This window comes from Symphalangus syndactylus, chromosome 2, assembly GCF_028878055.3.
Source record: "Symphalangus syndactylus isolate Jambi chromosome 2, NHGRI_mSymSyn1-v2.1_pri, whole genome shotgun sequence".
Classification (NCBI taxonomy): Eukaryota; Metazoa; Chordata; class Mammalia; order Primates; family Hylobatidae; genus Symphalangus; species Symphalangus syndactylus.
Genome location: NC_072424.2, coordinates 84,977,959 through 85,001,679, shown reverse-complemented (window position 1 = coordinate 85,001,679; position 23,721 = coordinate 84,977,959). Strand labels below are relative to the sequence as shown.

At 42.5% G+C, this 23,721-nt stretch overlaps 1 protein-coding gene across 5 annotated transcripts in view; it reads left to right on the top strand.

Annotated features, from left to right (window-relative positions):
- Positions 1-23,721, top strand: part of PDSS2 (decaprenyl diphosphate synthase subunit 2) — a 317,872-nt gene that overhangs the window by 271,129 nt on the left and 23,022 nt on the right. For all 5 annotated transcript variants that reach the window (XM_055260485.2, XM_063630738.1, XM_055260463.2 and 2 more), the window contains one exon: positions 5,496-5,528. In XM_055260485.2, the coding sequence (XP_055116460.1) occupies positions 5,496-5,528 (33 nt within the window). The remainder of the gene's footprint in view (positions 1-5,495; positions 5,529-23,721) is intronic.

The window sequence follows — 23,721 nt, the reverse complement described above, 5'->3', positions numbered from 1 at the left end:
CTGTTTCATCAACCAACAAACAGTCAGTCAATAACAATACTTTGTAACCTCCTAGAATATAAATTCCAAGAGGTCACACATTTTGATCTGTCCTGTTCATGTCTGTGTCTGTAGTGCCTAAGCAGTGTCTGACTCATAGTAGGTGCTCAATGAGTATTTGTTAAATGAATGAGCAACCAAGAGGTGTAATAGAAACTATCGCTTCTCCCAAATTAACTATCTTAAAAAAAGAATAAGGATAGTATTTAATGAGAAATATCATTATGTAGGAATCTAAATCATCATTTATTTGTATCTAACTTGACATATTTTTATTTATTTATTTTTTGAGACAGGGTCTCATTCTGTCACCCAGGCTGGAATGCAGCGGCGCAATCACAGCTCACTGCAGCCTTGACCTCCTGGACTTAATCAATCTGCCCACCTCAGCCTCCTAAGTAGCTGGGATTACAGGTGCACGCCACCATGCCTGGCTGATTTTTGCTGTGTTGTTGTTGTTGTTGTTGTTGTTTGTAGAGACAGGTTTCTCACCATGTTGCCCAAGCTGATCTCAAACTCTTGTGCTCATGTGATCTGCCTGCCTTGGTCTCCCAAAGTGTTGGAATTACGGGCGTGAGCCACCGTGCCTGGTCACTATATTTTTATAAGCTCTAAAGCTTTTTGTGAGAAAACACCATATCAGAATGTCTATTGTCAGGTATGTTTGGCATATTTAGATATTATACCCATATGTCAGCTGGAAATATATATATATATATATATACACACAGACACACACACACACGTATAATATATGTATTATATACCTATAAAAGTTTAAATATTTACCAGAGTTTTTTCCTAAAATAAATGATACTTTTATGTACAAGCTAAAGTGATCAAGAGTAAAATGATTTCATAGAGCCAGAATGTTTATTGTGACAAAATGAAAAGGATATTCAGGTGAACCACATATCAATAGTTGCATGTTCAGATTATAATGGCTGTGGTAATGGTGTTGTCATTTTATGTAGGCTTCTACTCTTTCAGCTTTCAAAACATTATAGAACTGATGTTGAGCAGATCTAGATTATATCCACGGAATTTCTCTGCCATCATCCCCAACAATGTGTCCCTACTGGGTGACAGGGTAGTGGCCAAGCTAAGACGACAAAGTAAAGTGAGAGAGTTTGAGGTTTGCAAATAAGTTGTGATTAAGCACAGGTAATTCAAAGTACTAGAATTTTCTAAGATGATTAGTCTATAAACAAAGTATGGGATGGGAAAAATGGTTTTATAGAAATTTGTGATAGGGCTACTCTAGATGTCCTTATCAGTAAAGAATATTATATTCACTCTTCTTACCTGTTGAATTTTTTTGAGACGGAGTGGGAGGTGGCTCAATGCAGCCAAAAGGAAAATTCCGCCCCTAAGTCATTGTCAGTCATAGTTTCTCCATGATTTGCCTGTCAGTCTTCAAGTACAGAAGTTCAACTTTCTAACTTTCAACAAGTGCTACTTTCAACACTCTTAAGCACTGCATGATAAGCACTGAACAATGAGAATATTGAGAGAGCATGAAGAGGAGATGGTTAGAAGAGAGGTAACATTGACAGTGAGGAAATGACAGATGTGCTCAGGGTTGAGTTGTTTGACCGCAGGAACAATTCTCTAGGACTCCCAGTTTGTGCTTCTGTGAGTGGAAGAAAACACACTCAAAAGTGTTTGATACAGTCTCTCAAAAACAGTCAACACAGGACACTTCTATGACCCAACATGCAAGGATTTCTCCCCGTCAACAAGCAAGCGATCACTTTAGCAAGCCGACACCAGCTGAGTGTCTCTAACTTACTTCTATTCTGACACTTTTTTTTTTTTTTTTGAGATGGGGGTCTCACTTTGTTGCCTAGGTTGGAGTGGAGTGATATTCACAGGCACAATCATAGCTCACTGCAGCCTCGAACTCCTGACCTTAAGTGATCTTCTCACTTCAGCCTCCCAAGTAGCTGGGACAACAGGCACATATCATATTTTGACACTATCTACCTGGAGACAGCGTCAGATCCCACAGGTTGAGGGCTCAAGACTGCACCCCCCCTTACCCCACCCTCACCTTCAGATGCCAGTCACAAGCTCCAGGTTACCTGTGCTTCTGATTGGCCCGCTATAAAGTGGGGATCCCACGACCACTTCCTTGGGTTCAGTTAATTTGCTAGAGCAGCTCCCAGAACTCAGGCAAACAGTTACTTTCTTTTTCATAGCTATGTGAATTTTGGAACAGAAACACTTATACTTACCAATTTATTTAAAGAATATTACAAAGGACACAGATGAGAAGATGCATAAGTTAAGACATGTGGGAAGGAGCGTGGAGTTTTCCATTTCCTCTCCAGTGCACCACCATATAGAAACCTGCATGTGTTCAGCTCCCCAGAAGTTCTCCAAATTCTGTGTTTTTATGGAACAAATTTTTGGGTTTTTATGGAAGCTTCATTACATAGGTATGATTGATTAAGCCATTGGCCATTGGTGATCAACTTAACCTTCAGCCCCTCTCCCCTCCCCAGAAATTTGGGGGTGGGCTGAAAACCCTAACCTTCTAATCCTGTCTTGGTCTTTGCCATGACCAGTCCCCATCCTGAAGTCAGGAGTTGCCAGCCATCAGTCAGCTCGTTAACATACAAAAAGGCATCACTTGGTGAGTTTCTGAAGATTTTAGGAGTTGTATGCCAGAAAACTGGACTATGACCAAATATATATTTCAGAATATCCTAGTGTCATTTGAAAAGTGCTGCGCTTGAGCAATTCATAGTAGTCAGCAAAAGACAAGGAAAAGGATGGACAGTGGAAAAAGTGGAAAACTTGTGATCACAGGATCAGCCTCAATGTCAGATGTCCATTAACCTAAATGAATTCAAGAGTCAGCTGCGAGTTTGAGAACTGAAAGACTAAGCATGTTGGGAAAGTGCTGCTGCTGAAATTTTGGTCACAGGCCATCTGTGGATTATTCGTAAGATCAAGGCCAGTCCATATTTGGACAATATCAAAGTGACTAGCTAGGTCATAAGTGAGCAATAGAGATGTGTTCAAGGCTTCCCTACCACTTCTGCAGAAGTTACTACGGTGGGATTTTCAGTGTAGACAAAACTATTTTGGGAAAAGATGCCCATAAACAGACAAATGAATAAATACAAAATAAGCAGAGAGACTAACAGCTTGGTTTTAAAATTTGTTTAAGAACTCACTCATATTCCTGTTGGTACAATGCATCTCAGTACTAAGTTCAAACTCTTCTTAGTTCTCTGAAAATCCTAGAACACTAAAAAACTTCAAAAAGCAGACTGAAGACCTTATTCTTTTTATAGTATATTGGTTGCAGAGGCCTTTTGTTTCACTGAAAATGTTTAATCACAATTTTAGAGTGGTTTATCATGGTGCCAACAACTATGCGTGAACAGTGTTTTATAAGTTTCTTACTATGAAATTAAGAAAAACAAGGGCTGGGCTCAGTGGCTCATGCCTGTAATCCCAACACTTTGGGAGGCTGAGGTGGGTGGATCACATGAGGTCAGGAGTTCGAGACCAGCCTGGCCAACATGGCGATACCTTGTCTCTACTAAAAATATAAAAATTAGCCGGGTGTGGTGGTGGGTGCCTGTAATCCCAGCTACTCAGGAGGCTGAGACAGGAGAATCGCTTGAACCTGGGAGGGGGAGTTTACAGTGAGCCGAGATACATCACTGCACTCCAGCCTGGACGACAGAGCAAAACTCCATCTCAAAAAAAAAAAAAAAAAAAAAAAATGCATTATCTTCAGAAAAATGCTGAAAAGATTCTAAAGCAGCAAGAAGGGTCAGGACTGATTTTTTTTTTTTTTTTTTTGAGACAAGATCTCACTCTGTCACTCAGGTTGAAGCGTAGTGGTGCAACTATGGCTCACTACAGCCTCAACCTCCCAGGCTCAGGCAGTCCCCTCACCTCAGCCTCCCGAGTAGCTAGGACTACAGGCGCATACCACCACACCCAGCTAATTTTTTTATTTTTTGTAGAGATGGAGTCTCACTATGTTGCCAGGACTGGTCTTGAACTCACGGGCTCAAGCAATCCTCTTGCCTCGGCTTCCCAAAGTGCTGGGATTACAGGCATGAGCCACTGTGCCCAGCTTTAGGACCAATATTATAAACTTTTTTTTTTCTCTCATGGAAGTAATCTGCCTATGTTAATTACCTGTATAATGTAAATTTGGACTCAGGAACAAAATGGTCTTGAGACCTAACCTGTTTGTAAGTTGGAGGACTCTTGTTCTATGCAGAAGTGGCAGGAGAAATTTTATTCTGAAGTCTGCAAAACGCAAACTGACCTACCAGCAAAAACTAACCCTAGCTGTTATGTTAAGATTTTTTTTTTTTTTTTGAGACGGAGTCTTGCTCTGTCACTCAGGCTGGAGTGCAGTGGCGCAATCTCAGCCCACTGCAGTCTCCGCCTCCTGGGTTCAAGCAATCTTCTTGTGTCCTCAGCCTTCTGAGTAGCTGGGATTACAGGCGCCTGCCACCACGCCTGGCTAATTTTTGTATTTTTAATAGAGATGGGGTTTAACCATGTTGGCCAGGTTGTCTTGAACTCCTGACCTCAGGTGATCTGCCTGCCTTGGCCTCCCAAAGTGCTGGGATTACAGGCGTGAGCCACCGCACCCAGCTGAATTTACAGCATTACTAAGGGTGAAACAGCCTGACATTTTGTGCCTCCCGAATTGTTGGAGTATGTAATATTTCCACATAAAGTATTTTTGCCAAAAATGTTTAACCTAAATCTTAGCAGCCTTCTCCAGACCCAGCTTTCAGTTTACAAGCAAAACAGAAACAAGTTAAATGAAGCAATGAAGAAAGAAGAAAAAGGGATTTTATAAAACAGTATCCTTGTCTTCTCAAAAAGTCAATGGTTTTTATGAAAAGAAGCATGGCTTTTATTTTCGTTTTGTTAAAAATTGGGAGAGACTAGTCTAGGCAAAAAAGAAGAAATGATAATAATAAATAAAAGGCAACAAAAGAGACATAAAAACCAGAATGCAATGTGTGAATCTTGATTAATTAGGATGATTTTGGGGAAAAAAGCTATAAAAGATATTCTTGGAACAGTTGGAGAAGTTTGAATATAGATTTTTGTTAGATGATATGGCATTATTGTGAGTTCATTAATTTTTATTGTGGTCATGGGGTGATGTATGAGATGCCTTATGTGTATAAGATACATGCTGAAGCATGTGACGTTAAGAGTCGTGACATCCACTCCTGCCAGATGTAGGTAGAGGGTCTATGCGTGCTCAGTGAACTGTTCGTTTAACTTTTCTATATGCTTGCAATTTACATGGATTTATGTATGTATATTAATATGTATATTAAATAGAGAGAGGGAAAGGGGAACAGAGAAGCTGAGTTCTATTCTTTGAGAAGCGAAAATTATAGAAGCACTAAACTTTTAAAGAAGTAATAAGTTAATTTTCCCCTCTTCTTTTGTAGGCTCAAGAAAAAGGAAGATTGGACTATGCTAAGGTAGGCAGATTTTATACATACTGTACTGTTTTACACATTTCAATTTGGTGTTTGGTTTTCGTTTATATTTGAAAGGTCAAAAGAGAATGATCACATTGAGAGCTGAGGGACATTTCCTGTTAAGTAACAGGCCAATAGCACGTGGAATAAGGTTCATTCAACAAGAAGACTATTTATTATTGAGTGCCTGTTTCATTCCAGGCATTGTATTAGGTATTGAGGATACAACGGTCAACTAGATGAAGTCTTTTCTTTCAGAATATTTACTATTCTAGTGGGAAAAATCAATAACTTAATAAAGGACTAAATAAATAACGTAATGTCAAGTGTCAGTAAGTGGGATGAGAGAAAATAAAGAGTAAAATCACTAGCCATTGTTGAAAGATGCCTATGGGCTGGGGATGGAAGACAACCTTTAGGGCCATCAGATAATACCTAGAAAGCACGTTACGGGACAGACTTGAACTCCCAAAGGCAGGAGTTCTCATATCACCTGTGGAACTTTTGAAAACACATGTGCCTAGGTACCACTACATCAGACCCTCCTTCACCAAGATCAGAATCCCCTGATGGAGACAGCGGTACAGGGGCAGGCTGGAGTGGTTTGAAAATGTCTCCACCGATAATTCTGACACACAGCCCTGGTTAAAAACTGCTGCAGGAGGTCAGATTTCAGTGCATCAGTACAGGCCTAGGAACACACTTGGGTCACGTTCTGTTTTCCCCTCAGGGACAAATGGAACATTTAGCAGGTATATGGCATGTGTACAGCTGCTTGGCTAAAAGAACATGTCAACCATCTGATTTATGCAACAATCAGGAATATCCAGGATGTGAGCACACCTGCACTCCAAAGACAGGGAGGGAGAAACACGACCCAGAAGGGCTCTGCTTGCTATGGGACAACCAAAACCCTCAAGGGTCTCTCCAGAGCTGACCTGGAACCTCGCACTCTCCTGGCAGCCTAGTGGGGCACACCCATGGCCCCCGCCTTTACTCTTCTTTCCTCGCTGAAAATAAAGTCTCTTCTTTTTATTTTTTTTTAATAATTACAAAATAGATTTACTTTGAACCACTGGTTCTTATACCCAGGAACATATGTCAGAATTATCTGTGGAGGTTTTAAAAAATCCGTAAGTCCAGGTCTCCTGCTTGGAGAAGGTTGCAAAGCAGGTCAGGACCCGAGTGTTTCTAAAAAGCTCTTCAGGTAGCTCTGATGTTTCCTTCCGGTTGAATCACTGAATTTAGATCGACTGGATACTTTGACTTTGGGGGTTTGGGGGCCAATTGCGGGAGGGTGTGGGAAGCTTTTCTCACAGATTTACTAGGAGCAGCAAATAACTTGGTCTCTGGCTTTTTTGGAGTCTGTTTCAGGTCTTTTCTCCCCAGTTAAGGATTTTTTTTCCTTCACTGCCTCTTCTTTGATTTTCAACTTTTTCCCTGGGCCTTTCCCTGGGGTTTCAGACTCTGCAGCTCTTGGGGTCTCAGAGGCTGTCAAGTCCTTTCTCTTCCTCCCATGAGGAGTGTTGGGACAGTCTCTCCTTTTATCTGCCTCACATACTTTTGCCTCCTTCAAGAAAAACTAGGTAATAGGAGCACCTCTAAACCAAGGGCTTCCATATCTGTCACTCTGTCTTAGATGTGTACTTGAGCCTCATCATATACCCAAACGCAGGCTGTGGACTTACCTTCTTGGGTCTCCCACAGGCATAAGAGCCCAGTGCATCTTAAACTAAACTAAACATCTTTTCTGACATCTCTGGCCTTTCTGTTGCTGTTGTTTAATGACTTTATTTTTTACAGCAGTTTTAGGTTGATAGCAAAAGTGAGTGAAAAGTAGAGTTCCTATAGCCCCTGACCCCACACACATGCAGCCTCCCTCACTATCAGCATCCCACACCAGAGAAGCACATTGTTACAACTGATGAATCTAAGGCCAGGTGCAGTGGCTTATACCTCTAATCCCAGCATTTTGAGAGGCTGAGGTGGGAGGACCACTTGAGCCCAGAAGTTCAAGACCAGCTTGGATAACACGGCGAAACCCTGTCTGTACAAAACAGTGTAAAAATTAGCTGGGTGTGGTGATGAGCACTTGTAGTTGCAGCTACCTGGGAGGCTGAGGTGGGAGGATTGCTTAAGCCTGGGAGCAGAGGTTTCAGTGAGCTGAGATCATGCTACTGCACTCCAGCTGGGGTGACAGAGTGAGACCCTGTCTCAAAGAAAAAAAAAAAAATTGATGATTCTACATTGGTGCATCGTTATCACCCAAAGTCCATATATTGCATTAGGAAGGTTGCAGTCCTTGGTGCTGGACCTCTGAGCCTTTTTTCTTACCCTCTCTCCTGTGATTAGCACTGTCATCCCACCAGTCAACCATGTGAGAAACTTATCATGTGAGAAACCGCTCCTACTCCCCACCTCGTGTTCCACGACCAAGTCATGCCAGTTTTATAGCCTACATTTTCTTGACTCCAACTCCTCCTCTTGGTCTCTCTTCCATTCCTCATGCTCGTAGTCTCTCATCTGAACACTGAAAACCCTACTGCTCAGTCTCCACTGCCTCTCTTTTGTCCCCACAGATCTTTACCAGCCAGAGTGGCTATCTAAACCACCAATCTGACAGTTTCCCTCTCCAGCTTAAAACCCTTCATTGCTCTAGGCTGGGCGCGGTGGCTCACGCCTGTAATCCCAGCACTTTGGGAGGCGGAGGCGGGCGGATCACGAAGTCAGGAGATCAAGACCCTCCTGGCTAACACGGTGAAACCCCGTCTCTACTAAAAATACAAAAAATTAGCCGGGCGTGGTGGCGGGCGCCTGTAGTCCCAGCTACTCGGGAGGCTGAGGCAGGAGAATGGCATGAACCCAGGAGGCGGAGCTTGCAGTGAGCCGAGATCACGCCACTGCACTCCAGCCTGGGTGACAGAGCGAGACTCCATCTCAAAAAAAAAAAAGAACAAAAAAAAAACCAAACAAGCAAACAAAAAAACCTTCATTGCTCCATGTTGTCTATCCAGCACATTCAGAGCTTGCTGGGTTGGCATATACAGGGCTGTGTGATCTCTCCCCTAAAGAGACCCTCCAGCTTCATCTCCCATGGTCCTGCAGCAGCACCAAGTTTCATAAAGCATACTGCTTCTGTTCTCTGCGACTTCACTCATGAGGTCCCCTCTGCTTAGAATGTCCTGCTGTCTTTATCCGGCTCCCTCTGCTCATTCCTATGAAGCTTAATTTAGGATTGTCTCTTATAGCAAATCTGTGGTTCCCCAGGCTGGATGAGATTGCTTTCCTCAGTTCCTCAATACACTATGCATTTCTCAGTCACTGCTCTTACTCTGTTATATTATAATGATCCATTTATGAGACATCCTAGACTGTGAGCTCTTGGAGGGCAGAGACAGTTTCTTTTTTCTCTTAGTATATCTGGTACCCAACACAGTACTTGACACTTAGTAAGTGTCGAGTGAATGAGCAAGTAAGCGAGTGAACAGAGGCTGTGAGTGAGAAAATAGAAAACACACGCAGTAAGTTGGGGAGAAGCAACCTGCTGCAGGAGAAAATCGGGGATAGGGCATTGGTTCTCAAGGCAGAAAGGAAAGGAAAGCGTTTGACACAGTTTGCGGATATCAACAGGGTTAAGAAGATTGCTTAGGAAGGTTGTAGTAAACTAGTTTGAAGATAAAGACTGGGATTTTTACTGTGGTAGTGACAGAAAGCTAACATATGAATAAAGAGGTAAGGGAAAAGAGTGACAATTGAACATTGATACTTATTCTGTTTTATTTATTTTTTTTTTAGAGATGGGGTCTCACTCTGTCACTCAGGCTGGAGTGCAGTGGCACAATCATAGCTTACTGCAGCCTCCCACTCCTGGGCTCAAATGATCCTCTTGCCTCAGACTCCCAAGTAACTAGGACTACAGATATGTGTCACCACACCCAGCTATTTTTTTATTTGTTTATTTATTTATTTATTTAAGAAATGAGGTCTCGCTGTTACCCAGACCGGTGATGCTTTTTTTATGACTCAAAGAATGCCTCTAGGGTTTCTTATCACAGAAGCATTTGACAATGGAAGAGATTTCCACTGGAAAATGGCAAAGAGAAAAATATGGTGCACAAATAAGAGCACTGCTGGACCAAGCAATGGCTCTGCCACCAACTCACTGCAAAATCTGGTAACAGTCACTGTGTTAGTCTGTTCTTGCAGTGCAATAAAAAAAATACCTGGCTGGGGCACAGTGGCTCACACCTCTAATCCCAGCACTTTGGGAGGCCATCGGGGTGGACCACCTGAGGTCAGGAGTTTGAGACCAGCCTGGTCAACATGGTGAAACCCCGTCTCTACTAAAAACACAAAAATTAGCCGGGTGTGGTAGCACGTGCCTGTAATCCTAGCTACTCGGGAGGCTGAAGCAGGAGAATTGCTTGAACCCCAGTGGCACAGGTTGCAGTGAGCCAAGATCATGTCTTTGCATTCCAGCCTGGACAACAGAGCAAGACTCTGTCTAAAAAAAAAAAAAAAAAAAAAAAAATACATGTCTGGGTATAGTGGCCAACACTTTGGGAAGCCAAGGCAGGAGCACTTGAGCTCAGGAGTTCGAGACCAGCCTGGGCAATATGGCAAAATCCTGTCTCTGAAAAAAATACAAAAATTAGCCAGATATGTTGGTGCACACTCATAGTCCCAGCTACTCAGGAGGCTGAGGTGGGAGGATTGCTTGAGCTTGAGAGGCAGAGGTTGCAGTCAGCTGAGATTGTGTCACTGCACTCCCTGCTAAAAGTATAAAAAAATAGCTAGGTATGGTGGTGCACACCTGTAGTCCTGGCTACTCAGGAGCCTGAGGTGGAAGATCACCTGACCCCAGGAAGCTGAGGCTGCAGTGAGTTGTGATCACGCCACTGTACACCAGCCTGGGCAACGGGAGTGGGAGTGAGACCCTGTCTCAAAAAAAAAATAGAAAAGAGGTTTAATTGGCTTATGGTTCTGCAGGCATATGAGAAGCATAGCGCTGACATCTACTTCTGGTGAGCTTAGAATCATGGCACATGGCAAAGGGTATTGGGCATGTCACATGGCAAGAGAGGGGAGGTGCCACACACTTTTAAACAACCAGATCGTGCATTAACTCACTGAGTGAGAACTCACTCGTCACCAAGGGCATGGCGCTAAGCCATTCATGAGGGATCAGACCCCCTGACCCAAACACCTCCCACTAGGCCCACCTCCAACATTGGAGGTCACTTTTCAACATGAGATTTGGATGGGATAAAACATCCAAACCAAATTGTTCACTTAATCTCTTTGGTCTTTTCTTAGTTTCCTCAGTACAAAATGAGCAGTTTAGAGTAGTGCTGTTCTATTCCCTAGGCCCATTCTAAATCTGGGAGGAGACATTCTTATCCTGAGGTCCAGACACACTCCTTCACCCAACCAACATTTATTTAATATATTTTTAAATTTAATTTTTTTTTTTTTTTTGAGACAGATTCTCACTCTGTCACCCAAATTGGAGTGCAGTGGCACAACCTTAGCTCACTGAAACTTCCGCTTCCCGGGGTCAAGTGATTCTCCAGCCTCAGCCTCCCAAGTAGCTGGAACTACAGGTGCAAGCCACCGATGCCCAGCTAATTTTGTATTTTTTGTAGAGACAGGGTTTTACCACATTGCCCAGGCTGGCCTCGAACTCCTGAACTCAAAGTGACCTGCCCGCCTCAGCCTCCCAAAGCACAGGGATTCCAGGCATGAGTCACCTCACCCAGCCTTTATTTGATGTTAATATATTTGAGGCACTATGCTAGTGCCAAGACAACCACCATGAACATGACTGCCAGGGTTTGCCATCACAAGCTCCCTTGACTCCGGCTTCCCTATCTAAAGTAGCCACTCCAACTTTGCTCTGTTTTTTTCTCCTTAACATTTATCATAACATAAAATTATCATTTTGTATTTAAGTGCATGTTTATTTCTTCTTCCACTAGCATGTAAAATGTCTAAAGGCAGGTGCTTTGGTGGCCTTGCTCATGGTTGCATCACCCTCCCTAGCACAGGCTTACATAGGAGTGCTTGACAAATATGTGTGCATGAGTATTACATTCGTGTTATGTTAGGAGACATACAGGAGGTTAGGAGAGGTCTGGGATCGAGGACCGTAGACTCAAATTAGTCATTTTAAGAGTTTTTTGTTTTTTGAGATGGAGTTTCACTCTTGTTGCCCAGGCTGGAGTGCAATGGCACAATCTCGGCTCACTGCAACCTCCACCTCCTGGGTTCAAGCAATCTCCTACCTCAGCCCCCTGAGTAGCTGGGATTACAGGCATGCATTACCACACCCAGCTAATTTTTGTATTTTTAGTAGAGATGGAGTTTCTCCATGTTGGTCAGGCTGGCCTCGAACTCCCGACCTCAGGTGATCCACCCACCTCGGCCTCCCAAAGTGTTGGAATTACAGGCGTGAGCCACCACAGCCGGCCTTAAGAGTATATTGACTGTGTAATACATTCCATCCCAAAGTTGCCTAAGGTTGTCTTTTCAAGTGCGCAGTAATGGTATTTCTCATGCCAGTAAATAGACACCCACCCCTCCTTGAATATGTAGTGCTATTCTGATATTTAAAGACCTAACTTGATTTAGGTAATTAATCCAGACCTGTCATCCTTACACAGACTTAAACCCAAGTAACATAGAGAAGAAAGATTATGTCTTTCTCTACTAAGTCTTGGGGAGATGTCTGCAGTATTATGCCTTATGCAGTATGTTATGGACTCTTGGCAATGCATCTCGTGACCTAAAGTCTACTCCTCCCTGCTTTGTGAGCTCTGCTTTTTGTGGTCATGATGTTCAGGCTAATATAGGCATCGTGCTTAGTGGCTTAGGGTTCCCCTGGTAGGGGTTATTTGTAAAATGGTATTTGAAAAACTCAGCAGCCATTTCAGGAGACTATTGTGAAATTCATTTATTGCTGGATATTTCTTTATTTCCAAGTGATAGGTGTTTGTAAACTCAAAAGCTGAATTTTGTCTGAAAAGTCAGATATCAAGAAAGTGTGCAGCCATAAAAAGGAATGAGATCATGTCCTTTGCAGGGATATGGATGAAGCTAGAAGCCATCATTCTCAGCAAACTAACACAGGAACAGAAAACCAAACACCGCATGTTCTCACTCATAAGTGGGAGTTGAACAATGAGAACACGTGAACACAGGGAGGGGAACAACACACACCAGGGCCTGTTGGGAGGTGGAGGGGCCCGAAAGGAGGGAACTTAGAGGGCAGGTCAATAGGTGCACAAACCACCGTGGCACGTGTACACCTGTGTAACAAGCCTGCACGATCTGCACATGTATCCCAGAACTTAAAATAATAGAGTCAAAACAAACGGTATATAATTATTTCGGTCATGCACTCTGTGGCTTTATGGCCCATCACTCAATTTTGTCGGTTTCAGATGGTGAGGAAGTAGGGGAGAGTGTGGAAGAGGTGATCATTTCAAAATCATTCTCAACTGGACCTTCAAAATGTGTGTCGCATTCAGCAAAATAGTGGCCTGTACACAGACACTCAGCTAGAAATTGAATTACTTTTTAATTGAGTTCCTGTTGTGATAGAGCCTGGATGTGAATGCTTTACACTGCTGTAGTACCTTTCATCCTAAGATATCAAAGCACTTGACAACTATTCATTAAATCTCTCCCTGTCTCTTAAAGTAGTTAACACAGCACTATAAGTCACTCTACTCATTGCTGAAACTCACTCACCTCGGCAGTGGACAAAGATGGAAGCTGTTTAACTGTGTAAGGCAATCCTACCTTAGTAGCTTTTAAGATGGAAAAACAAGGAATACCTTACCTAGTTAAAACTGCAGAAGTTGTATTAGATGGAATGTAATTACCAGAAGTGAAGTGTGACCAGGAAGCTAACACTTTTGCTCCAGTGCGCAATGCTGTGGGGATCTTAATTCCGGTGACTGTCCTGCAGCCCTAGGTGCACATCTCAGACTGTTCCAGCTCCTTAGGCTTCTGGTCTCAAGGTTAGGCAGAGCCGCTTCAGCTCAGTGCTAGAGGGAAGAGTGCCACCTATTGAATTATAGGAATTCTTGGAGATGTGTTGGGACTGGTGGAGAAGCCTCTCGGACCACATTCACGTTTGGTTTGCTATGGTAACTAATATATATATCTAAAAGAAAATGAATATGTTGACTACTCTTGCTTAGAAAAACATCGACAAACGTCTGTGTATTTTCCCCAGCTGGAGGCGAGCGTATGCCTGTAGTTTAGCCTACTGCTACTTGAAATAAGCATGCTGCTAAAAAGACTGAGGCAGATGGTATTTTTACCACTTCAGGCAAAACATGGCACCTATGGTTCGACTTTCTACAATTTTAATTTTTTAACATTTTCAAAATGGCTTGTTTAAATATCTCCATCACAGAGACACAGACTTTTTCCCAGTTTCTTTTTAATAATTGCTTCAGATATATAGATAGGAATAACCATCAGTTGGTCAAAACCAGACTATTCAGCATTGTAGAGCCTGCCTTCTGTTCATTCTTTCACCAGTGCCTAGGACTGTGCTGTAAATGAGCTTTGACATTCGTGCTCATTTTGATACAAAGACACTAAATGGTTTATAATAGCTTGCATTATATTTATCTCTAGTCTTTCTTCTTCTCTTCTTCTTCTTTTAGATATAAGGTCTCACTATGTTGTCCAGGCTTGAGTGCAGTGGCTATTCACAAGCCCATTATAGTACTCTACAGCCTCGAACTCCTGGGCTCAAGAGATCCTCCCATCTTCACCTCCCAAGTAGCTGTGACTACAGGTGCACTGTCTCTGCACTGGTCTTTCTCTAGGCTTTATTGTGCATTTCATATCATTTGTCTCATGACTCAACTCAGAAAAGGGAGGTTTTTGCTGGTTTTTTTAATGTCCTCTTATGAGGATCATTCTAAGTACAGAGAAATAATTGTTCATGCTTAAGCACTTGGTAAAAAAAAAGATCTTCCAGATATTAATTCATTAGCCATCCAGTTCTCTGTCAAATGTAAGAGATTTTTTATAAGGATAGGGTTTTTGACTCATCCTCCCTGCTAGAATTTGCTTGGGGTTCCAGAATGGCACGTTCTGGCTCTATCCTCCCATGCCTCTCAGACATCAGCATTTAGCAGCTGCTGCTCTCCTCCGTCCTCTTCACCCCCAGAAGTCCTTGCACATTTGTTTTATTATAAAATGCATTTGCATAGAGCACACATTAAAATTCTCTTCCCACCAGCAAACAGTAATGTCCACAGACATTTGCATTTGCATGATCACATATCATTACTTCCCTTTAAAAAGAAAAAAGTCTTTCTTCTCATGTCATGATTTTCCTTTCCAAGGTTTGCCCTTTTAGTCATTTCTTATTACACATAGATGCTTCAGCCATTTTTATGCATATTGAGTCCAGAATTTTCTTTTTTGAGCCTTGAATATAGAAATTTTTTGTATATATTATTGTTCTTTCTTTACTGACAAAGCCAGACTCCTTTATTCGTTTATTTATTTATTTATCTATTTATTTTTGGTAGTCAATTTTTGCTGCTAGTTCCTTCCCATGACCCTAGCAAACTGGCTCTGAGACTTTTTCACATTGGCACATTTAGAAAACAGATGTTGCTGTGCTTTCTCTTCCCTGTACCCCCTTCTTGGGCAGATGCTGCATCTCCTACCCTGGGACTTTACATTAGCTCTTTTTTGGTAAAATATGCCATACAGCGTCACTGAATGCACTAAATCTCTCATTTTCTCTAGCCCCGCAAAGATATCTTTTTTCTTTTCTTTTTTGTTTTGTTTTGTTTTGAGACAGAGTTTAACTCTCGTTGCCCAGGCTGGAGTGCAGTGGCGCAATCTTGGCTCACTGCAGCGTCCACCTCCCAGGTTCAAGTGATTCTCTCTCTTTTTTTTTTTTTGGAGATGGAGTCTCACTCTGTTGCCCAGGCTGGAATCCAGTGGCGTGATCTTAGCTCACTGCAACCTCCGCTTCCCGGGTTCAAGCAGTTCTCCTGCCTCAGCCTCCCGAGTAGCTGGGACTACAGGCATGCGCCACCACAGCCAGCTAATTTTTGCATTTTTAGAGACGGGGTTTCACCATGTTGGCCAGGTTGGTCTCGAACTCCTGACCTCGTGATCTGCCTGCCTCGGCCTCTCAAAGTGCTGAGATTACAGGAGTGAGCGACTGTGCCCAGCTCAAGTGATTCACTTGCCTCAGCCTCCACAGTAGCTGGGATTACAGGCGCCTGCCACCACACCTGGCTATTTTTTATATTTTTAGTAAAGACAGAGTTTCACCATTTTGGCTAGGCTGGTCTCGAACTCCTGACCTCAGGTGATCCATCCGCCTCGGCCTCCCAAAGTACTGAGATTACAGGCATGAGCCACCGTGCCCAGCCAAAGATGTCTTAGCATTTAGGATTTCTATTTTAGTGATAACTATGGAGACTGAGGAGCCATTGGCATTGCCCTCTCCTAGCTTGTTCCATAAAGGACTTGTGATATAATTAGATAAGACATTTATAGTAGAATTTAAAGAAAAAAAAATCCATATCAAAATACCATAATGATATGGGTGCAACTATGTAACTTTTTTTTTTTTTTTTAGACAGTCTTGCTCTGTCACCCAGGCTGGAGTGCAGTGGCATGATTATGGCTCACTGCAGTATTGACCTCCTGGGCTCAAGTGATCCTCCCACCTCAGCTTTGCAAGTAGCAGAGACTACAGGTGCATGCCACCACACCCAGCTAATTTTTTAATTTTTTTTGTAGAGAAGAGGTATCACTATATTACCTGGGCTGGTCTCACACTCCTGGGGTCAAGTGATCCTCCCACCTTGGCCTCCCAAGGTGCTGGGATTACAGGTGTGAGCCACCATGACCAGCCCCCATACAAAAATTTTAAATCCCCCACTCCTCATTTCCTTAAAAGCAGATTAAACCAGTTATTTTTCTCTTGGCAATTACATTTCAGACAACTGTTTTTCTTTGCAGCAATAGTGAGTAGATTCTCTTTAATCTGGTTTTCAAAACAATTAGTTTGTCAGTTTTTGCAATTACTGCTTTGATTTCATATCTCCTTCAAATTTCAATTATTAATGATGGAAAAATAATCATTGATCAGTTTCTGTTTACAGTAAAGCATAGAAGCTTTTGTACCATGTGAAACATTATATAAAAAATAAATTATAGGCTGGGTGCGGTGGTTTATGCCTGTAATCCCAGCATTTTGGGAAACCAAGGTGGGCAGATCACTTGAGGTCAGGAGTTCAAGACCAGCCTGGCCAACATGACAAAACCCCGTCTCTACTACAGATACAAAATTTAGCCTGGTGTGGTGGCACACACCTATAGTCCCAGCTACTCAGGAGGCCGAGGCAAGAGAATCACCTGAACCCAGGAGGCAGATGTTACAGTGAGCTGAGATTGCACCACTGCACTCCAGCCCGGGCAATAGAGCGAGACTCCATCTCAAATAAATAAATAAATACATAAATAAAATAAAATAAATAAATTATAATCACACATGCAATAGTTAGTATCTTAAACCAGAGTTGTGCCTTATTATTAGCCTTGGTCTTTTGCAAAACATTTGCCCTCTGGACATTATTCATTCCCATCATCAAGCTAGTCTTTTTTCTCCTTAACTCTTTCAGTATATTATTTTGTATTTGTCCCCAGTGACTATCATCTTGCTTTGATTATCTGTTCCTCTAATTTCTTAATGTTATTTTAAAATTAGATTCTTATTCTCTGAGGTGTTAGCAATCCCACACACCTCAGTGGCATCAGCAGATATAATGATCATAATCTCTATTCCCTTGTGGATCATGAATAAAATTATTAAATAATTTTAATGATAAGCATCTTTATGACATCATATAACATGCCACCCTCTCAGTTGTTATCCCAAATAATTTTTTTTTTTTTTTTTGAGACAGAGTCTTGCTCTGTCGCCCAGGCAGAGTGCAATGGCACAATCTTGGCTCACTGCAGCCTCCATCTGCCGGGTTCAAGCGATTCTCCTGCCTCAGCCTCCTGAGTAGCTTGGATTACAAGTGTGCGCCACCATGCCTGGCTAATTTTTGTATTTTTAGTAGAGATGGGGTTTCACCGTGTTGGCCAGGCTGATCTCAAACTCCTGACCTCAGGTGATCCACCTGCCTCAGCCTTCCAAAGTGCTGGGATTACAGGTGTGAGCCACTGTGCCCGACCATCCATCCTTTCTTTTTTTTTTTTTTTTTTTTTGAGACAGAGTTTCACTCTTGTCACCAAGGGTGGAATGCAATGGCACAATCTTAAATTACTGCAACCTCTACCTCCTGGGTTCAAGCGATTCTCCTACCTCAGACTCCTGAGTAGCTGGGATTACAGGCGCCCACTGCCATGCCAGGCTAAATTTTGTGTTTTTAGTAGAGACGGGGTTTCACCGTGTTGGCCAGGCTGATCTTGAACTCCTGACCTCAGGTGATCACCCGCCTCAGCCTCCCAAAATGCTGGGATTACAGGCGTGAGCCACTGCGCCCAGCCCCAAGTACTGTTGATACTAATTTAATATAGGCAGTTATAAATCTCTCTTATTTTTCTTCAGATTCTATATTCGTAGTTTATTGATGCTTGGTTTAAAATGTTATATGTGGCTGGGTGCAGTGGCTCACGCCTATAATTCCAGCACTTTGGGAGGCCAAGGTGGGTGGATTACCCAAGGTCAGGAGTTCGAGACCAGCCTGACCAACATGGTGAAACCCCACCTCTACTAAAAATACAAAAGTTAGCCGGGCTTGGTGGCACATGCCTGTAATCCCAGCTACTCAGGAGGCTGAGGCAGGAGAATTGCTTGAACCCGGGAGGCAGAGGTTGCAGTGATCGCACCACTGCATTCCAGCCTGGGAGACAGAGTGAGACTCCATCTCCAAAAATAAATAAATAAATAAAAAATAAGTAAGGCCGGGCGCGGTGGCTCACGCTTGTAATCCCAGCACTTTGGGAGGCTGAGGCGGGCGGATCACGAGGTCGGGAGATCGAGACCACGGTGAAACCCTGACTCTACTAAAAAAACAAATACAAAAAAGTTAGCCGGGCGTGGTGGCGGGTGCCTGTAGTCCCAGCTACTCGGAGAGGCTGAGGCAGGAGAATGGCGTGAACCCGGGAGGCAGAGCTTGCAGTGAGCCGAGATTGCGCCACTGCACTCCAGCCTGGGCGACAGAGCAAGACTCCATCTCAAAAAAAAAAAAAAAAGTAAATAAATAAAATGATATATGTAAAATTTTGAATTATTTAGCTCATAACAATATTTAGTGGGGCAGTCTCTTCCACTCTTTTTTTTTTTTTTTTTTTTTGAGACGGAGTCTCGCTCTGTCGCCCAGGCTGGAGTGCAGTGGCGCAATCTCGGCTCACTGCAAGCTCCGCCTCCCGGGTTCACACCATTCTCCTGCCTCAGCCTCTCCGAGTAGCTGGGACTACAGGCGCCCGCCACCACGCCCGGCTAATTTTTTGTATTTTTAGTAGAGACGGGGTTTCACCGTGGTCTCGATCTCCTGACCTCGTGATCTGCCTGCCTTGGCCTCCCAAAGTGCTGGGATTACAAGCGTGAGCCACCGCGCCTGGCCCAGTCTCTTCCACTCTTAAATTTACTATTTTGTACTACTGACCCCTAAAAATTACATATCTACATAATATCTAATATTTATCAGGAAGCTAAGTCAGGCTTAGATCATTGATGAAGACCAGTTCTTGACAGTAAGCATAGAATGGTGTCTTGAGTTTGCTCACCATTGCACCATGAAAGCTACTACAGCACCTGTTACAGGATAGGTACCCAATAAATATTTGTTGACTGACTGTCGAATGAATGAATGATGACCCAAGATACTGCACATGTTTGTGCCTAATCTCTGTTCTTCTAATTCATAAGGAATATTTAATTCCACCTTTGTTCCTCTTATATCCCCCCAAGTATATTTTTAATCAAATGGTTACATCCTCAATGCCTCACATCCCCTGGGTTGAGGCAGAGAGATTCAATTGGGATAATCTTTTGAGTCTTATCTGGAAAGCTCACTAGAAATGCCCTTCAGGCTGGCTCTGCGGGTGGATGCTTTGCACTGTGGGATAGCTGGATTCAATTATTGCTTCCAGTTTGTGGTGTCAGGAGCCACCTGTGCACAGGGAGAGCCTGTATGTCTTTATGTCGAAGATAGAGCCCTCTGTCCCCATAGAAAAGCCTGTTTAGTCCATTAAAATTGTTTTAAAGTGGATCTGAAGGGAATACTATCTCTTTCCTTGTCATAAATATAGTGGAGAGGCATGGGTTTCCCAGAATTATGGTTTTTGGGCGAAAAGAAAAGAGAGGCACCTCTGTATAGATACTGAACGTAGTTTTAGTAAGTTAGAAGACATCATTACCTAGATTCATATTTCCACAGTCATACACTAATCCTGCTGTCGGATTTTGTGTTGAATTAAGAATTTTTGTGATTTGAAGCTGTTTGAGCCATCAGAAAGCTGTAGTTGATTCAGTTGGTACATCTGAAGCCATTCCTCCATATTTCCTACGCAGGGTCTCCAAGCACTACTCAGCCTCCCCACTTACCACATCAGACAGAGTATTGATCCCTGATAATGTACTTAACCATCTTTCCTGAAATAACAAGGTGGCTATGTCCCTCAGTTTTCAAACAAAATTACTTAGGTAACAGTAGAGATCATGGGACCTGCAGCATAGCTCAGTGAAGTGTGAAATGTTACTAAAGATTGTAGGTGAGTAGATTCTGTCCTTTTCCCCCGAGTCCTTGACATTCTGGCTTGATGAAAGATCTTAACTAAGGCCGGGTGCTGTGGCTCACGCCTGTAAGAAAGCCGAGGCAGGAGAAAAACAAGGCCAGGAGTTCGAGACCAGCCTGACCAACATGGTGAAACCCCGTCTCTACTAAAAATACAATCATTAGCTAGGCGTGATGGCGGGCGCCTATAATCCTCGCTATTCAGGAGGCCGAAGCAGGAGAATCGCTTGAACCCAGGAGGCAGAGGCTGCAGTGAGCTGAGATCATGCCACTGCACTCCAGCCCGGGCAACAGTGTGACACTCTGTCTGAAAACAAACAAACAGGCTGGGCGCGGTGGCTCACGCTTGTAATCCCAGCACTTAGGGAGGCCGAGGCGGGCGGATCACGAGGTCAGGAGATCGAGACCACGGTGAAACCCCGTCTCTACTAAAAATACAAAAAAATTAGCCGGGCGTAGTGGCGGGCGCCTGTAGTCCCAGCTACTCGGAGAGGCTGAGGCAGGAGAATGGCGTGAACCCGGGAGGCGGAGCTTGCAGTGAGCCGAGACTGCGCCACTGCACTCCAGCCTGGGCGACAGAGCAAGACTCCGTCTCAAAAAAAAAAAAAAAAAAAAAAAAAAAAAAAAAAAAAAAAAAAAAAAAAAAAACAAACAAACAAAAAAAAAAAAGAAGGAGGATCTTAACTAAATCATAATAAAACCAAAGCTGTACCTCTGAAGATTGATTAGTGTGTAGCGCAATGGTGCCCCCTGTGGAAGATCTCCGTATCCTGGATCTAAGAAGATTATGCTAACCTGTATCTTTAATTGATTCCTAAGATTCGTGTGCAGCTGTCAGAAAAATGGGTAGACCCTTCTATGTGCTGTACTTTCTTTAAGATGCGTGCCATTGTACGCGTGCTTTGCAGCATACACTGTTTAAGACACACACTAAGCACCTTAATCAAATGGTTCTATCAAATTCTGTGAATCCCCTCATTTTATAGAGAAGAGCTCGAATAACCTAACAGTGCTCACACAATTATCTCACAGGGTCAGGATTCTACTCAGGTCTGCCGACTTCACAATGTGTATTCTCTTTTGTTGTTTGTTTTTTTTAAGGGACAGGGTTTCACTGTGTTGGCCAGGCTGGCCTCGAACTCCTGTCCTCAAGTGATCCGCCCACCTCAGCCTCCCAAAGTGCTGGGATTACAGATGTGAGCCACTTCGCCCAGCAGCAATGTGTATTCTTTACCACCATACTGCTTCTCAAGGTGCTTTAGACACACTACAAGAAGTTGTTGTTGTATTCAGGCTCTGATCTTGCAAGCATTCAGAAAACATTAGACTATAATCCAACATAGTTCTGGTCTCAGAAATGTGATTGTCTAATAAATGACTGTGCTAGGATTTATGTTTGCTGAACCAGTGTAATAATTATTGTGACTTTAAGCTGATAAGCGTGCTTCACTTTTCAAAAGAAAGTTTTATAGATAATAACCATTTAAAACGAACTCTGATCATCATTCTCTTGAAAGAGGCACGATCTAAGTTAACAAATACACCTTCCATAACACTATAGCGTAGAGACCTCCTACATTTGGAAGAGCTGTTAATCTTGCAGATATGATTACACTTAACATGGCACAGAGTAAATATACATTCTTCACCTCATACATTGGCCCCCAGACTGATGCAACCTACCTAGAAGACGTGGCTGAAGCCTACGTTTATTTCATTAATAAATGTAGATAGAATTTATCTGTCGTTTGAGGTGGTTTCTGGTGAAATTATAAATGTGTTTTAAACTCATCTTACATCAGGATGTATTTTAGGATGCTAGGAATCTAGGATCACATGGATGATGATGGTGGTAGTTTGGGGCAAGTGGTCCTTAGGTATCAGCATCCAAATACTAAAGCACATGAGAATTGGAACATGAGAAGGATATAAGAAATTTATAAGATAGGGAGTCAAGTAAAATAACAGAAACCTAAGCTCACTCTTACATAGTTTATATATTCCTCAAATACCCCCAGGACTATTTGATTCCTACATGATGTGAATACTCTCATCCCACAGTATTCTTTTTAATTAAATAACCAGCTTAGTATTTGTCATGAGATTACAGAGCTTACTATTTATTGATTCACTCCTAAAAAAGCTACAGGCAAGAGTGGCTCATTGCTGCAGTCTACAGCCTATGACATGTTTTGCTTGTTGAATTTCTATTACAGAGTTTGCTAAAAAGCTTTACAGTCCCAGTTTTGCTTTTTGAATTTCAATGTGTAGAATTAAGTTTCTCTTTGGAATATGTTACTAAAATTAAAAATTAACTTTGTATCAGAATATGGATAAATCCATGATTATTTATAAATCACCAAATATTCATTTGGAAGACATGATAACCAAGAAGCAGTGACTGCTTTTCCTGTGAAATTAATCCTAAATGTAATATAATTCCATATTACTAACCTCAAATGCCAAACCTATCAAATGTTGATGCAAGTTTATAAATTAAGAATTACAGGCTGTGCATGGTGGCTCACGCCTGTAATCCCAGCAATTTGGGAAGCCAAGGCGGGCAGATCACCTGAGATCAGGAGTTTGAGTTTGAGACCAGCCTGACCAACATGGCAAAACCCTGTCTCTACTAAAAATACAAAAATTAGCCAGGCACAGTGGCACATACCTGTAATCTCAGCTACTCGGGAGGCTGAGGCACAAGAATCACTTGAACCCGAGAGGCAGAGGTTGCAGTGAGCCAAGATTGCAACACTGCACTCCAACCTGAGTGAGAGAGACCCTGTCTCCAAAATAAAAAAAAGAATTACATTACATGTCTCAGCAGATACATGTAAAGAAAATAGAAAAAAAAAAAAGAATTACATCATCCATTTTGTCTCATTTAATTACATTTTGAGAGCAGGCATATCTGCTCATACCCTGAAATGCAAGTTTTTTTGTTTTTTTTTTTGAGACAGCGTCTCACTCTGTCATCCAAATTGACCTTCACTCCTAGACATAGCAAGCACTACTTTGTCTCAGTTCTCTGCCATTCTGTCAACAACTAGGTCAATTTTAAGTGTACCAGTAAAATTACTTAAACTATATATAAATGCCTCTAAACCATATAAACATGTTTATATGATGTAGATATATTTTATATCATATAAATGTATCCCTACCATATGGTTTAGGGGTATTTCTACATATACAGTAGTATGGTTATATCTGTTCAGTTATGATAATTTGTACAAAATGAGCTGTTGTGTTGTGTTCAGCTCTTTGTGGATGGCAGGCCACAGCGTGAACTCACAAATGTACTTAGCAGAGAGGTTGAGCCTTGAAATAAGTTCTGAAGTCTCACTCCCAACAGGAGGCTGCACACCATCCAGACTAAGACTAAT